A 16,060-nucleotide genomic window follows, 5' to 3' on the forward strand; every position below is an offset into this window, starting at 1 on the left:
TATGTGATATATTATCTGACTACGTGTTACGGCTTCGGCATAGTCTCTTAAGGTTAATCCTATAAGAAGGTCTTATAATACGACACTCAAGTTATAGGTACTTAACTATGTTCCTAGGTTTCGCGACAATTCTGTGTGATAATAGTTATAAGAGGTATTCTTTCAGAAATAAGTTATAAAGTTGCAGACGACGTAAATATTACATGGTGCTTAATAGCTATCCTTTTTCGTATATTACCTACCTGCAGATATGTATACATCTATTATTCGGTTTCTTATCCACGGCTTGGCTCCCTTGAGCCTAATTACAACTCCGTAGACTAAAAGTCACCCATATCTCTATTGTTCACATCCTCCCTTACTTGTCGACCATGTACAGGGGGGTAGAGATCGGCGGAGAAGGTTGGATAGCAAGCAAACTCATGAAGAGTAAACCGTGATAGCTTATCAGATTTACTAAGGCTATCTACTAGGTAATCATCGGTGTAGACAAGGTGTCCTAGATCTAGGACAGCAATGATGGTAACGCGTACCCCGCCATAAGCTTTAGGGAGTCTTGTTTTCAGGGGCTGGGCCTGTCAAGCGAGCTTAGGTGGCCGAACAGAAGTATATTTCATAGATATCGTGTCTCGGTAGTCATGAAGTCTTGACTTATCTCTAGAGTGGTAAGCTGTGTGGTGCAGCTATAAAGGGTATTTGTTTTCTCGAACTAGCATGTTATTGAATATTCCAGCCCCATATCGTAGTGAATTTCATGTTAGTGCCGTGAGATAGGCCATAAATATTATAAAACAGGTAGCTTGACGTATTGGTATGTATAATAAGGGGAAAGGAGGTTGTTCAAGATGACCGTGGAATATTCAGAGTAAAAAATCTGTTGAAGAAATTTTATTCATACGTAAAAGTAGTAGCGTATACCCTTTTAATACAACCCATTTTACGACACATACAGTCACTCACAGATAAACAGAGCCCTCAGATGCAACGCAAGTCACCATCAAGCAAGCCCCCTTTTCTCAATCCAAAAATCAAGACCATGGCACCCCCTTCCCAATATCCTCCCCGAACTCCCCCCGCCGCCGAAATATCAAATTCGGCCCAACATGCTGCGAGCCAAACGTATCATACAACTGGAACTCATGCGGCCTACCCCTCCCATCCGTCCTACCCGGAACCCCGGCTCCCACATGTCCCGCCTCCCCCTGCGCCGTCCAGAAATCAAACGTAAAAAGCGTCTTAGCAATGACGAGGCTCGCCTCCAGATACGCCATGTGCTTCCCCGCGCAAGCCCGAGATCCGACCGAAAACGGACTGAAAGCAGCATGCATGCGGCTAAGCGCCTCGGGATCGCCGTTCTCGTCGAGCCACCGCTCGGGCCGGAAGATAAACGGGTCCGCGAAGTACGCCTCGTTGTGGTGCAGCGCGTACATGCACACGCCGACCTGGGTGCCCTGCGGAACGACGTGGCCGTCGACGATCCACGGTTCGCGGGCGTGTTCCGCGGGCGGCAGCTCCCGCCAGAGGGTTCCGGCGATTGGCGGTGACATGCGCAGGGCCTCGTCGATGCAGGCGCGCAGGTAGCGGCAGCTGGAAAGCTGAGGGCCGCTTTTGATGTCAGCAGTACTAGAGAAGGAGCGCCGGATCTCGTCGGCGAGTTTCTTGTAGACTTCCCGGTAGCGCGAGAGGTAGAAGAATAGTGCGCTTAGGGCTGTGGTTGTTGTGTCGCCGGCTGTAGTTGAGTTAGTGCACGGCTATGCCTGGAATAAGGGGTCAGGGGGAGGGAAGCGTATAGGATAAGATACACACCTGCTGGGAAGAAGAACAAGGCTTCGGACCATAACTCGCTGGTCGTAATTCCGTCGGCAGCGTTGTCAAGATGGTCGGCAACGGACGAGTAGAGGTCATTCTTTGCATGCTTCTCCTGAGATAAACGAGTGCTGATCATAGTCTGCAGCGCACGGAGGTACTTCACTCGCTGGCCATAACCTACGAGGAGAAGTAAGTGGTGAAATCCTATGGTATTCAGCAGCGGCCATTGCATGATGCTGTTCATCTGGTACGTTTCTACGCTAAGCCCGCTGGTGACGAACCGATACGTCGGGTCCGTCTGCATGTTAAGAGCAAAGCCGAATGCAAGAAGGCCTACAATGTCCATGCCAAGCCATTTACAGCGTTCCGTCATATCAACGGGGTTAGAGTCTTGAGACGAAGCCATGAGCTGTTCGATAAAGATATCAACCTGCTCTATCATGGTAGGCTCAAAAACACGCGTCGCTTTATCATTGACGGCTTGCCCGATGAGCTTGCGCTTAAGTCTATGCTGTTGCTTATCGATGGTACTGAAAATACTTGGTTTGCCCGACCTCATGGTGAGCTCATAGACATGAGACTTTGTAACTCTCTCATTGTTATAGATGTCTACTGAAGTCAGTATATGTATCTCGTTTACGGTCCTAGCAGACATCGCTTACCTTGTAACGCCTCAACTGAGTTGAAGACCAATTTGTTGGGACCATGTCGCAATACAGGTCCTCCTACATGCCCTCCTACTTAGTAGGGGAAACAACCATTTCTCCTGATTTTTTGAGCTTACCGTATTTCTTCTGATCTAAATAAGTGGTCAAGTGAAGGCGTCTCAATAGTGCGTAGAACCCTGTATAAATGCCGGACAACTTCGCAAGGAAGGGTCCTGGGTACTTTCTTAAGGGATGGAAAAAGATACGGTAAATGATTATGAGGAGGCACTTTCGCAGTATATTAGTGAACCATCGCTACACTAGTAGATTGGGGACTCACATAAGGGATAAATATTACAGCAGGATACTTCACTGCGGATGGTATAAGATCGAGGATGTCCATTTTAGCAGGTTAGTAGGGTCTAGGGTAGGTGAAGCAGAGAAGGTAAGTAAATTCTACCTATAATGGTAAATATTCAAGTTCACCAGTGTTGGCTCTAGCTGACAAGCTGTGCCACTTTAATCGCAAGTTGGCGGATCAATTGTTAATATCTTTTGTTGGTTGTATTTACGAGATTACCTCCTAGGCATATGCAGTTATAGCCTACCCAAGACAGCTTCAAATCCTATTCGGCCGAACGAAGACACAAATAAAAACACAGGATCGATATTACTTGCTTTCGTCGTGCCATGATTTCTTAGCTGGGCATCAGACAAAGGATTGAGAAGGTTAGGAGTTAGTAGTCAGTTCGACTGGATACGGCGCAGCAGCCAATGGCACACATGTACAGGAGAGAATGCTGACTCTAGGATAAGTCTTACTGTACGAACCTGCATGATAAAAGTGCGTTAAACTTTCGTTCACTGCTTGTTATTTAGTCTCAAAGTAGTCCGCCAAAAGTCTTTTGCCTCTGCAAGAGACTCTAGTACAACATGCGGCGTTTGCTCCTTTTGTCGGACGGGCCAAACGACCTGCATGTCGTCGTCCTTTGACCAAAATCCTCGACCGCCACGGTTATAAATAGAGGCTCTTTCTTCCCAAGAGCTTTCCATTTCCTTCATATCGACCACAGAATTATAGGCCGAGCGCTCCGCAGGTTTCCAAGCAGACTTTAGAGCTCCAAGGGCCCGGAGTCTCCCTTGGTCCCAGAACACGTAGCCGCACTCGCGGTATGGCCAGTCCAGCTCATCGTAGATGGCGAAATGTCGACTTATGTCGCATTCTAAAGAAGTCTTCCATATCTGCTCAGCACCAGAATCCTCATCTAGAAAGAATGCTGGCGCCTTCAATATGGCTGCGCCATAACCTTCGTGTGGATTTAATTTGTTGATTTCGTCGAAACAATACGATAGAAAGGCGCTATTTTCCTCAGGTGGCATCTCTTCGATTTTAAGTAGCGCCTCCCGGTCTCTGTATGATTCGGCAGAGGTAATTAGGATAATTCTTTCCAGACCCAATGTTAAAAGGTGCTGAATCGTATTATCATCAATGTTCGCGTCGAAATTGACTAAATATTCTCCCCCCCATACGACATCGTGCCGTGCAATTTCATTAAATACTATGTTATGATAAATTAGTGATGATGTTATTGTGAGAACTATACTCAGAATATAGGTAGTCAGTACGCACCTGGTATCAGCTGTCGAGCTAAGAAATCATGAATGCAAGCTAACTGCGCATTCTCCCAAGGAGCGAATTTGGAAAAAAACACCATGTTCAAATCTTGTGCTCTGTGTGCCCAACGACGTAGACAGCCAAAAAGTCTACGGAATATTTCGAATTGATAGAGCGACCGAGCAATCCGCTCTTTCTCAGAGCTTGAAGGTGAAAGCGCCTGTAGACTATGCCCAATGTCCAAGTAGGATGACGAAGTTCTACTGTATGCTTGGATGAGGTTTTGTGTTAGTTTCAAGACTACCTGGTGATGATAAGCATCGAGCGCTATGGCATCACGCATAGAAAATTCGGTAGGGGAGGGCGTCGATGGCTCCAAATTTCCCATAAACTCGGACGCGTAGGTCTTTAAAGATTTCACCATCTCATCCCTCAGAGATCCTATCTGGCATTCGGGGCTTTCGCTGCAGAATGGCGGAGAGCATCGGTAGGTGATGGTGGCTATGGGTAGAACACTAGATCCGAGGGAGTTGATAAGGACGTTCCATATAATGATGCTCTCGCTTTCCTTGAAAGTCGCGTAGAGAATACGGCAACTCGAAGCGGCGGAGATGAGGGATGTGACATCTGACAAGGACGCGAGAATGCAGTGTCGTAGCTCGGAGGGCAAGCATTCAAGGGGATTTAAAGGATTCTGGACTCCTGATGTTGCTTTCTCATTTATCGCAGGCTTCTCCGGCCGATTACTATCGGGTTCGGACATCTTTTTGTCGCTTGCTGTGTTCACTTCAATCAAGTAAGGAGTAGGCACTTAGGTAGTAATGGTGAAGGTGATGAAAGTGTAAAGCGAGGCGAAAAAGATGGCGGTTATAAGTTAAAGATAAGCCGTTCGAGCTTGACGTAATAGAACTTTCCTCGAATAGAACCTGCCTCAAATGGAACTTGCCTCGAATAGAACTTGCCTCGAATAGAACTTGCCTCGAATAGAACTTGCCTCGAATAGAACTTGCCTTGCGGTTCTGCCTTCCTGCTTTAAGTATCCGCGAAAAGTGGGACACACAGCACACAGTGTAGCAACTGGGAGGACAGGACAAACAACCAAAGGTTCAACTGTAACACTTATACGGATTTATACGCCATCGTACACCTAAGCTCTAGACATGTGAATCTATTCTATTACAACTCAAACCATCAACTTGTGTTCGTTTTCGTCACGCCGGATTGTTGTTTGCTAGAGTACCTAACGTGGTAAGTCTTGTCACTCACATCGTCGTCACTTGTACAACACACACCCCAATAGATCTCACAACCTGGTCATGGGATTTATTGAAGACTGAAGATATTTTAGACTCATAACATAATGTAGGTGCCTAAGGTGATCATGGAATTCGATATATCTCATCCAACCTGCGAATGTGAATCTTCACCTTCTCCAACACTAAGATACCTCGTCAATATGATAACGACAAAAAAGGTGTCGATGAGACCAAAACTAACAATTATAGCGACACACCCTTACACTCATCTTAAACGTACGCTATGTATTTAAACCTCCCCTCCCCTATCCTTCTTGCCCACCTTGAAGAAGACAAACGGTTATGATAACTTAGCAACACTCGTGCGGCAACACTCCTATATCTTCATATAAGAAGCATTCACTCCTATCTATCAAACGTCCCTGTAGCGTTATTAACATGATGGATCAGCCGCGTCGACCACCGTCCTGTCCCCCGCAACCAGAAGAAAGCAAGGCCACCGTCAAAAACAATGCCACCGACAACAAGGACAATTCTGGTATTTACCGAGTCCCTGAGCAACGATTTGGTATGGGAAAACGACAGGACAGCTTTGCAAGCGATATTGCTGGTGGCTCGGAGGAGAAAGATGCTTTCCGCCAGGCTATTGCTGACCGAAAAGCCAAAGGCCTAGACATAGCCCCCCCTGAGAGTCCCTTCGCTCAACAGAGCAACGAATACCATAAAAGTAGCAAGGCGGCTTCAAAGGCCTTGGAAGAATGGAGGAGGCGTCAGGCTCCTGGTCCAGATAAAGTGCAGTTAGCTAATGATGTTGCCCAAGCATACAGACAAGAGGCAAACGACCGTCAAGATATGAGAACTAACTGGCCCGGCTACGATACCTACACCGGAACAAAAGGGCATGCGAAGAGAATCGAACGAGTCAATGACACAGCAGACGAATTCGAGGACAAGAGTGAATATGGACAAGGTTGGTAGAGCTACTAGGCATTGAGCTGAAGGTTGTGTCCGGATTCTAGATGAGACATCTAGAACAAAGGACATGGCCATTTGCCTTGTCGGACCCAAAATATAGGTAGGTATCTATAAGAAGGCAAGCCAAGGTAAAGGGGACTTGATTTACTCCTATCTCCATTAATATCCCTCACGCCCAACCATTTCTGATTTTAGCATTAAGATTATTAGTTATTTTCGTCTCTTTCAAGTGTGTAGAGTGATCGTAGCTTTCCCTACTCGAGGTCAGTATTTGTTTATATGAAGTCCCATCCCCCTACAATCCATAACTTGCCCATATATATGCGTCTACTTACCTCTGAACAAGAGGCATTAGATTGAAGGCATAAATTCCGGACTTGCAGATCACCAGATTTTATCCCACAAAAACCTTCACCCATACCATTTCAATATTTACAACATCTGGTCAACGTGAACAGCCAAAGCCGCCGTATCCCCAACTTCACAGCCCCCCTAATCCTTCTTCCTCCCCTCACTCCCTCCCACGCGGCGAAACTTCCTCTTATCCTTCCTGCTCATCCTGTTCCTATCCCTAGTCCCCTTACCCCCCTCCCAGAACCCCCTCCCCTTCTTCCCGATCACGCTGCGGCCGCAGAACAGACACGCCTCCACCGCGTAGTTCTGCTCCCGGCTGCACCACCCGCACACCATCCGGTTCGCCCACTCCTGCGCGTGGTCCTCGGACGCGTCGTGGCACTTGTCGCACGGGTATACCTTGGCGCAGCACGAGAAGCGGAACCACCGGTACGACCGCCGGTAGTGCCGACACGTGCCCTTCTCGGGCAGCGGGTCGCCTGCATGCAGGCCCAGTTTCTCTACGCGCTTCCGCGGCCCGGCCGCGGGCGGCGGCAGAGACCCGTGGCTGATGGCGAGGAATTTGACCTCGGGGATCTTGAAGGTGAACTTGGCGTGGCACTCTCGGCAGACGTTGGTGATGGCGTCTCCTCGAACGGTTACTAGCCCCTGACTCGGCGTCGAACATCTAGAGCATGTGGGCACGAATGTGCTGCGGGAAATGTCAGTGCGCGAAATACTGCGGAGTGAGAAACGATGAGAGTGTGAGTAAAGTAACATACCTAGGAAGCATGTCGGCGACGGTGCAGCAGGCAACGTCGATGAATCCGGCCCTGGTCGAGCTCTGATGCACCATCTCCTGACGGAACTTAACCGTAAATGCTGTGGCGCACTTCTTACAGCTGCCTGTCTTTTCTACCTCTGGCTTTAACCCCGTTACCTCGTTTAATGTTTTACAGCGCTCGCACTTAACGCTAAGGTTCAATATTGATACTTGGAGTAGCTCGATACCATGCAGTTCGATTGATGGGAATGACATCGCCGTGCCCTTTTCGGCCTGCTGTGTAGCAACTGAGACGCCTTCGTTCCGTATGCCGATCGCCGCACCCCCGTCGTCAGATTCGTCTTCCGAGTCCCAGAAATCATCGTCAGAATTGTCTGACTCTCCGGATTCATTACCGAAGCTCCACTCTGGGGGGCGAGGAATGACTTGAATGTGACTTCTTCCGTCGTCACTGGCATTTTTGGGGGCTACCGTCTGTTGAGATATGGTATCAGCTACCTCGCTATCACCCTTTGAAGCCACCTCAGATGGCATTTTTGCTGCGTGGGCCTGTTTAGCCATTGTGTGAATATTCTGAGAGAGATAATTTAGATGACTCGTCAAGTTCATCTGCTTCTGTTGGGCAGCCCTTTGTGCAAATATTTCTTCTAGGGCCTCAGCATCTTGTGACTCGACGTTATTAAGCAGAGCTCTCAAGGGCTGTAGGGGGTAAAGCAAGGGGATGATCAACTGAACTGATTTAATTTGCTGTAACCCCATCGGCAATTCATTCCGTCGCCTTGGCTCTAAGGGTAAAGTATAAACAATTCCATCCGCGGATTTTTGGTAATGAGGCATCCGAGACATACGAGATTCGAGCTGTCTGATCTCTTGCGCTCGTCTTGCTCTCGCAGTGGCGATTTGCTCTTCCGTGAAAGATTCCTCTGGGACATATTGTCTTCGAGGCACCGGAGTGGGTTTTGGTTGTATATCAACCGTCGGAGATGAAGCCTCGCCCGACACAGCGGCTGAGCTATCCAGGTGTCTTATATCCTTAAAGGATAACAGCGTCACAGTCTCGGTCTTTTGCTCCGAAAGAAATGCTTCAAGGTTTTTGTCCAAAGCATTGATAAGAGCCAATAGAGTTGAGTCTTGATTTTCATGGACAAGCCTGACCCATCCTCTTTCTATATTGACGGCAAATCCACGAGGGATGTCCTTGTTCTTGACCCGAAGAACAGGGGGCCTCTCCGGATATAAGGCAGGTACCCGAAGCTCGCATTTTAGATAATCTAGCTCAAAAGGAAAGTCTGGATCGGATGGTTTGAGCTGGAACAGTAGATTTGTTGTTCCGTCTTGCAACGTATTTTCTATAGGAGAGAAGCGCCTTTTTATCTGATTCAGCTGGTACCTCCGAGGATCCCGAGTCTGTGAGTCGGGGATCGGTTTCGGCACGACGTGATTAGTAGGGGCTCTATCCACGGCTTCGTGGCCGCCAAGGGCGCCACCATGGGAAGTTGTAGTTGAAATCATGATGTTAAGAAAAAAGGTCGGGCTTCACCGAAAAGGACACTTCAAATCACTAAGAGGTTTTCCGCCAAATGTGGAAAAGAAAATTATCCTTACGCTCGAGAACTTAGAAGAGATATGTGAGACATCGATGTATTTGTGGTTTTTATCTACTTGGGGCGATGATGACTCGACCCAAAATTGTTGGCTTAAAATGATTCAGAATGATACCTCACAACAGGACCAAGTACGAAATCCGAAGACCTTCCATAACTGCATAGTCCCGTTGCCACCTTATCATCAGCCCCGCTCTTAGCATCTGCCTCCAGGACTGATAATTACATGACCGCATTCTTCCTGACATAACTGAATGAGATTCCAATTTTCTCTCCTTTTTTTTGTAATCACTCAAACCTGCATCTCTCCTAGTTACCATACTTCCCCGTATTAGCTCAAATGAATATCGTCTGGCAAGGTTGAATGTTTGCAATGTGGCGTTAGGGACCATACACCACAGAAATTGCCATCCATTGTTGCACTATTAATGGACTGGTGAATGAAACCCTAAAAACGGTAACACTCATCTGCAATGGGGACCGTGGTGTTATACAGCGTCTTCTCCCATGAGCCCTCGACATACGCATTCACGGAGAAATTGAAAGCTGAGCGTAGCTCGAAGCCGTTGGTGCAGGTAACGTTCCTGGGCCAGATCATTCGGCTAGCCTTTCTGACACGCGTTTGGCTCTGTGCCACGTTCAACTCGTTCACAAACTGAGGCCGTGCCGTGATTCCGCCTGTGGTATTGTAAAGGCCATCCATGACATCAAGGGCCAATTCAATTGTGAAATCAATGAAAGGCGATGCATGTCCTGTAGCTGCTTCCGCAGTTTCGACAGCAGAAGCGAGGCGTGGTGACCATCCAACAGCGTATGATTTATTAGCATCCATGAAGTCAATATGTGCGTGACCATCATTGATTTCAGTCGTGATATTGCTATTATGGTATATAGCTCCCACAGCGCCAACATCAGCACCTACGGCCCAACGAAGTGCTGGTTTGAGACTGAAGGCATTAGGCACACTAATAGCACTGGGAAAGAATTGGCCAGGGGAGAATAAAAAGTTGTTGTTGTCAAGAGGTGCGGTGAGGTTGAAAGTGACGGATAAGTCACCGATGAAGGCCGCGTCTATGTCGAACCAGAGACTCTGGAGGCGCGCGCTTGGAACATCGTAGCTAAAATAGCCGCGGATTATAGCAGCATCGGTGAGGTATCCATCCTTGGCTATAGTCGTAAATTGTGGTGCCTCGAAGATTTCCATGTCCGGAGGAAGTGAGAAATTGGAGGCGACATTGATGCCAGGCTCATCGAACGTGATGTTTCCGCTACTGTTCTGTATTGAGCCTCGGACATGGGAAAAGGTAACATGCATGGAATCTTTGAACCAATGTTAGTCAGTTCAACTGCTTAATATTGCTTCTAACTTACCAGTTACAGCAACAAGATTCTTCTTGATAGTCCGCGCCGTCACTGTGGCGATGTCGTCCTGCCAGATGAGACTCTCGACTTCGTAGATTCCTCTTTCACCTTTAGCGTCACAACCCTCTGCGCTGTTCGTGACTAGGTAGAAGATGTCATAGATTGGCCATATTCCAAGGGCGCGCTCGAACGCAGTTGTAGAATTGAAAGTAACAGTCACCGTGTTAGACGTGCAAGTAACCGCGTGTACCGATCCGATGGACTCGAGTAGCATCACAGGTTGCTTGGTTAGTAGATCAATGTTGACGCTATTGAGGGGATCCATGGAATTGCCGAAAGTATAGTAGAGACTAACGTTCTTAAGCGGCACCATATTGGCGTACTTGTTCACATCATAGCGAGGGGCCAAAACCGGGTGCAGGTCGGTGAAGTCGTTCCACGCGCCAATAGCAGTGACAGCCAAGAAGGCAAAGCATGTCAAGTAGGATGTGAATCGCATGATTGCGGTGGTGGTTTATCAAGATTGTGAAAGAACGTGATGGGAAACGAATAGTGATAGGCTTAGAGTCAAGTATGAAAAGTGACGAGAGGCTAGACTTGGATAGAGAGACGAGAAATTCAAGTTAACTATCCTAGGCCTGGGGAACAAGAACAGCGAATGGTTTATGTTGTGAATGGTGCGGATGATATTTTGTTGTTTGCGGTTGGAATATGTGTTGAGCGTTGGTGGTTACCTGCAAGAGTGATCCTCGGACGTTCTTGCCTGAGCAAGTTTCTATACGGCGCTGAAACAGACTATGAGCAAGTTGTTCCAAGCCACCGAAGTTATATAACCCTTTTGGTTATAGAACCTACGCAGGTAAGGCAGTTACACGTCTGGAGTTTCTTGTTCAGAGTATTGCTGTCTCCTAAGGTCTATATTTGGCAACTACCACTCCGAATCTCAAGAAGTCTCGCAGCGAAGGTGACTGCCCATGTACAACCGAATATTTCGTAGCTGAGCAACTGCATACCTGATAAGGTTTATATCAGGTAGATTATGTACCTAGTTACAAAATACATATATGTTACACATTAGCCATCAACACATTAAAGTGGGAGGCGGACATAACCTCAAGAATTATCTCAGTGATTATCTTAGCGTTTTAGACCAGAGTTCGTGGAGGTGGCGCCCGCTTACGGTCTGAGGAACTGAGATAAATTCTTCCAATGTTGGGTATTTCATTGATGACCACAAGATTAAGACATTCAACTTATTCGAGTCTTCGACTGAAAGGACATCACAGCGCGTCTTAGGTCGACATCCCCCCTCCCCAAACAATATAAAACCTCTAATTGGGTAAGTACATAACCTTAGCCAAGGTATCTATCTATGTAATATCAGGTAGTTGTGTATGATGAATGTAGCTCTTTACCAGTGATGTTTATCATTAGACGCATATGAAGAAGTCAATTCTAGCAAAGAGTAACATGTATGTAAGAGGACACCAAATAAACCCTTCCACACCCATAGGTTTACTACTACTATCCAACCCTACAGATGAAGTTGCTGTCGTTATTGGAAGTTTAAGAAATATCAAAACTAGATCATATTGCTAATTGGGAAAAAAGTCGAGCTTATAGCCTAAGATGTCCCGGGGCGAACGTATCTTGTGGTTCAGGTATAACGCGTCTGTGTAATTGTAGAAATACATTTAAACAATGCCAGGATATGAGGGCATCCTGATAGCGTATCTAGCACAAAGGACGAAGAGGAACGAAGAATGAAACTAAATATGAGCTGCAAGGGCTGCTATGGGTTGCCTACAAGCTTCACCTATCAGTATGGCTTCTTTTAGTATCTGTCACATATACTTTTATCCATCGATATATCAGTGTTTCTAGGTAACTAGCAAAAAAAAAAAAAAAAAGAGGTATATAGTCTTGTATTCTCTGTTTATCGAGGTGCTTTACTGTATTGGTCGATTTCTATTAAGCAAGGCCTTAGACCTCATTAGCCCTCCGTGTCGACTACCTCTTAATCGACAACGGCCTCAGATGCCCGAGCCGAACGACTCTCTTGCTTCTTAGTCTCTTCCTTGAGAGCAGTCTGGAAAGCTTGGCGTATCTGCATCTGCTCAGTCTCAGTGAGAGGAATTGCGCTGCCACGCCGACGACGCCAGCTTGGCTGGGTCTCCTTCAGTGTTGCGTCGGGATCTTGGCCGGTTGGATCCTTGAATTCGTATGAACGTATCTCGGTGTTGTCCCAACCAGTACCTATTGGCCGTTAGTGGTCATCTGCTCTATCCGAAGGAGTGTATAGTTTGCATACCTCTCTCTATCTTCACCCCATCAAAGTCCTCGGTAAGGAAGTGGAGAATGCCACCATGGGTGACAAGGATAACCTGCGCGTCATCTCCGGCTTTGTTCACCAAGTCCCTAAGCCATACCCTAGCGGCCCGCGACCTCGCCTCAAGCTTGGCAGGGGTGGGATGATATTTGCTTTCGCTGGACTTATCGTTCCACCCCTCATGAAGCAGATGGAAATCCACAAGTTCGCCAAATTCTTCTTTTAACTTGCTGGGGTCTGAGCCAATATCGCAAGGCAACGTGGAGATCTCTTGAGCATCCGGGAGAGCGATTACTTTCTTCCCGGCTTTAACCGCTGGCGCAAAAGAGCGCAGACAAGTAAATATCGTCCGTCGTATAGGGGAAGCGACGAGATGTGTAATTTTATCGTGAGCATCGAATCTCTTGCAGAGCTCATCGCACTGGGACTCGCCTAGAGGTGTCAAGTCTGGGTCGCTTATTTGCTGATTTGCTTCGTTTAAGTTGTGATAACCTTGAGCATGGCGGACGAGATGAATAATATGAGCCATTACTACAGTAGCTCTAATAATATATTTTAGGGACTTTAAGAAACTTGGCTTCTGATGAAGAGCAGAGAGTTGAGACAAGATATGTTCTATTCTTTCTAACTATTCTTTAGGTACTCATCGGAGTCTAGGGTAGTTTCTTTGACAGATGTGGCTTGTCGGTTGTCGGTTGTCGTTTGTCGTTTGTCTCGGACCTTATTTGGACCGCTGATGACTATTCGAGACCCGATTGCGCTGATGCTAAACCCACTAACCCAGCCTAGTCATTGTGCAAACTCTGATTGGTTTGAATAATTGGTAGTTACCTAACCTAGGTACATATGTTAGTCTTTATGTGGCTTTTGGATAATGCAGTACCGTTCTTCGCAGTGGACCTCCCAAAACATTTATTTGATTGACTCATTTTGAACTCGTAATTTGAACTACTCATATTGCGAATTCGCCCAGCTTAAGCCATGACGTACCTTTAAAAAGGGGAACGTTTAGTCTAATCGGTCAGGAGCTTTCAAATGCTGCAGCTATCCGAGGATCTGCAACCCAATAACCTGGTTCTGCATTGCAACATTTCGAAACGTTGAGGATTTTAGATATTGAGGTGTGTTCGTGTATGTAGGCAGGTAGGTCATGTGGGATACTACCCAGTAATCACCTGTACGAAAGATATAATTAACAATTTTGCGATCTGGTTAGTCTGTAACTATTTTGGAAACAATTACGAGGTACTATGTACAGATGAAGGCTTCCGGGATCTTGTGTAACGACTTATCTCGCTAGATCGGCGCTATTGTCGGATTTAGAATAACTCTCCAATAAGCTGGCTTGCCGCTGATTGCCGCTGAGTTTACGGACGGGTAAGATCCCTCGAGATAATAATAAAATTTAATATGTAACTAAATTTAATATGTACGAGATATGCAAGCCATCATATACCTGTCGTCTTAACTACCCCAGACTAGAATGTCTGAGACTGCCGCACATAGGAACACTTGGGACGTGCCCAACACATGTGTGAGACGCGGAAATATAACGTGTAGCTATGCACTAACAACGATGTCGAATTACCCGTCATAGTTGGTAGAACCCTGAATAACCCCTCTATCTCTCTATCCCTCTAGCTTTCTAGCTACTTACTTAACCCAGGTATGTGCATGCAAATAGTGTACAAATACATAGCAAAGGAACAGGCGATGTGACCATTTCTAAATTAAACATGATGCAAATCTGAAGTTGGCGTAGCTCAGCTGCTACCTTGAGTACCTGGTACAATGCAGTACCATACATACATGTAGTCAGTATAAAAGATGCATATCTATTTGCTATATACATGTAGATATGTAGATACCTATGTAGGTACTGGTAATGACCAATACATGAGCAACCCCTGAACTGTGGTGTAATTGTCTGTAATTGTCTGGAAGCTCCTTGGCTGGTATTGTCTGTTGGTTAAGGCCAGTGCACCTTATTGGCGGCCCGGCGCTAAAATGATAGAAATATCCAACGTGCGTGCATGGGCTGCGTGGGCTGCGTGGGCTGCATGGGCTGCATGGGCGGTTGTCAATAGTTGTCAAGGGTGCAGTAAAAGGGTTGCTTCTTCAATTTACCAATTTACCAATTTACCACTTATCGATTCCCCAGTTTTAATCTCGACAACTTCCCCCAAAAGCCACTTCTTACCTTTCCTTCTTCTTTACGACAACATTTATTTGTGCGCACGTCAAGCATCAACATCGACACTTCCTCCCTCAAGTCTTTGTCTTCGAGACGCGCCGTTCATTTGCACCACCACGCTTCAATTTCTCATCCAACTCTGTCACTTTCAATACCGCAATCATGCCTGGTGTTCGTAAGTCATCCCCATTCCTCCTCTCGCTATGCACTCCTGGAGGGCCTATGTCTGTTCTGGATATGATGGATATGAATCATTCCCCCGATCATGAACAGTTGCAAAGACTCTGTCCTTCCACTTCCCCAATCCGATATGATCGACCTATCTTACCATCTAAATACCCCCAAGTCAATTCATGAAAGATTATAATACTAACATGCCATACCCATCATAGCTAAGGATGCTCTTGACAACTTGAAGGCCAAGCTCAAGAAGATCTTCAGCAAGAGCAAGAAGCCCAAGGCTGAGAAGAAGCCTGCCGAGGCTGACGCTTCGAAGACCGACGCTGCGGCTCCTGCTGGTAAGCTCTATCTGATTCCTCTAGCATTATTTAGCTACCCTACACATGACAACGGATTTCCTTACTGAATTGTTACTAACTCGTCATAACTGCAGCCGCCGCCGAAGCTCCCAAGGCCGACCAGCCCGCCGAGGCACCTGCTGCTCCTGCACGTAAGTCCAACCCGTACCCCTCCTTTGTTTCATGTTGGATGCGCACCGATGGGTCTCCCCCGCGGGGGGTTCCCTAGTGTTACATGCATCGTACTGGAATCGGAATTGCGCGTGACACTAGCTAACAATCTTCTCGGAACAGAGACTGCTGCTACTACTGAGGCCCCGAAGGTAGAAGCTCCCGCCGAGGCCGCTGCCCCGGCTGCGCCCGCTGCTCCTGCAGCCGAAGCCCCCGCTGAGACCAAGGAGGAAGCCAAGCCTGCCCCCGCTGCCTAAACGGGCGTCGTCTACAATGGTCTCCGATCGAATCAATTCAGACAGTATAAACTGAACTAATATGGTCGTTGGACAAGTGGAGTGGACGGGGCTGCTTTCTGTTGCAGATTGCTGACAATGGTTTTGATTTCATGGCTTGGTGGTTGCGAATGGACGGAGGATATTCCCACAGAGTTTGCAGTTTGAGAGATACCCTAATAATACTG

The 16,060-nt window shown here is 47.0% G+C and overlaps 7 protein-coding genes across 7 annotated transcripts; 2 read left to right on the forward strand and 5 right to left on the reverse strand.

Moving 5' to 3' along the window:
* Positions 1-1,028: 1,028 nt before the first annotated feature.
* F4813DRAFT_396863 (cytochrome P450) lies at positions 1,029-3,139 on the reverse strand (the record flags this gene model as incomplete). Its single annotated transcript, XM_049247868.1, has 5 exons — positions 2,797-3,139; positions 2,594-2,744; positions 2,472-2,534; positions 1,807-2,418; positions 1,029-1,729 (listed from the first exon to the last, which is right to left on the reverse strand). The coding sequence occupies exons 1-5, from the start codon at positions 2,857-2,859 to the stop codon at positions 1,029-1,031; spliced, it is 1,590 nt and encodes a 529-aa protein (XP_049104141.1). The 5' UTR covers positions 2,860-3,139.
* A 178-nt stretch (positions 3,140-3,317) lies between these two features.
* On the reverse strand, positions 3,318-4,834 carry F4813DRAFT_384889 (uncharacterized protein; the record flags this gene model as incomplete). Its single annotated transcript, XM_049246171.1, has 2 exons — positions 3,318-4,015; positions 4,087-4,834. The coding sequence occupies 2 exons, from the start codon at positions 4,832-4,834 to the stop codon at positions 3,318-3,320; spliced, it is 1,446 nt and encodes a 481-aa protein (XP_049104142.1).
* A 588-nt stretch (positions 4,835-5,422) lies between these two features.
* F4813DRAFT_396869 (uncharacterized protein) lies at positions 5,423-6,305 on the forward strand (the record flags this gene model as incomplete). Its single annotated transcript, XM_049247869.1, has 1 exon — positions 5,423-6,305. Exon 1 carries the CDS (start codon positions 5,766-5,768, stop codon positions 6,303-6,305), a length of 540 nt encoding a protein of 179 aa, XP_049104143.1. The 5' UTR covers positions 5,423-5,765.
* On the reverse strand, positions 6,291-9,109 carry F4813DRAFT_396881 (uncharacterized protein). Its single transcript, XM_049247870.1, has 2 exons — positions 7,418-9,109; positions 6,291-7,347 (listed from the first exon to the last, which is right to left on the reverse strand). The coding sequence occupies exons 1-2, from the start codon at positions 8,929-8,931 to the stop codon at positions 6,795-6,797; spliced, it is 2,067 nt and encodes a 688-aa protein (XP_049104144.1). The 5' UTR covers positions 8,932-9,109; the 3' UTR covers positions 6,291-6,794.
* A 103-nt stretch (positions 9,110-9,212) lies between these two features.
* F4813DRAFT_396885 (uncharacterized protein) lies at positions 9,213-11,045 on the reverse strand. Its single transcript, XM_049247871.1, has 2 exons — positions 10,395-11,045; positions 9,213-10,343 (listed from the first exon to the last, which is right to left on the reverse strand). The coding sequence occupies exons 1-2, from the start codon at positions 10,882-10,884 to the stop codon at positions 9,472-9,474; spliced, it is 1,362 nt and encodes a 453-aa protein (XP_049104145.1). The 5' UTR covers positions 10,885-11,045; the 3' UTR covers positions 9,213-9,471.
* Positions 11,046-12,194: 1,149 nt separating this feature from the next.
* Positions 12,195-13,416, reverse strand: F4813DRAFT_343758 (phosphoglycerate mutase-like protein). Its single transcript, XM_049241572.1, has 2 exons — positions 12,697-13,416; positions 12,195-12,641 (listed from the first exon to the last, which is right to left on the reverse strand). The coding sequence occupies exons 1-2, from the start codon at positions 13,241-13,243 to the stop codon at positions 12,403-12,405; spliced, it is 786 nt and encodes a 261-aa protein (XP_049104146.1). The 5' UTR covers positions 13,244-13,416; the 3' UTR covers positions 12,195-12,402.
* A 1,654-nt stretch (positions 13,417-15,070) lies between these two features.
* F4813DRAFT_384894 (uncharacterized protein) lies at positions 15,071-15,854 on the forward strand (the record flags this gene model as incomplete). The annotated part of the gene is made up of 4 exons (XM_049246172.1): positions 15,071-15,083; positions 15,301-15,426; positions 15,522-15,578; positions 15,721-15,854. 4 exons carry the CDS (start codon positions 15,071-15,073, stop codon positions 15,852-15,854), a joined length of 330 nt encoding a protein of 109 aa, XP_049104147.1.
* Between the last annotated feature and the right edge of the window lie 206 nt (positions 15,855-16,060).

Source organism: Daldinia decipiens (genome assembly GCF_022478715.1).
Source record: "Daldinia decipiens strain CBS 113046 unplaced genomic scaffold F4813scaffold_2, whole genome shotgun sequence".
Classification (NCBI taxonomy): domain Eukaryota; kingdom Fungi; phylum Ascomycota; class Sordariomycetes; order Xylariales; family Hypoxylaceae; genus Daldinia; species Daldinia decipiens.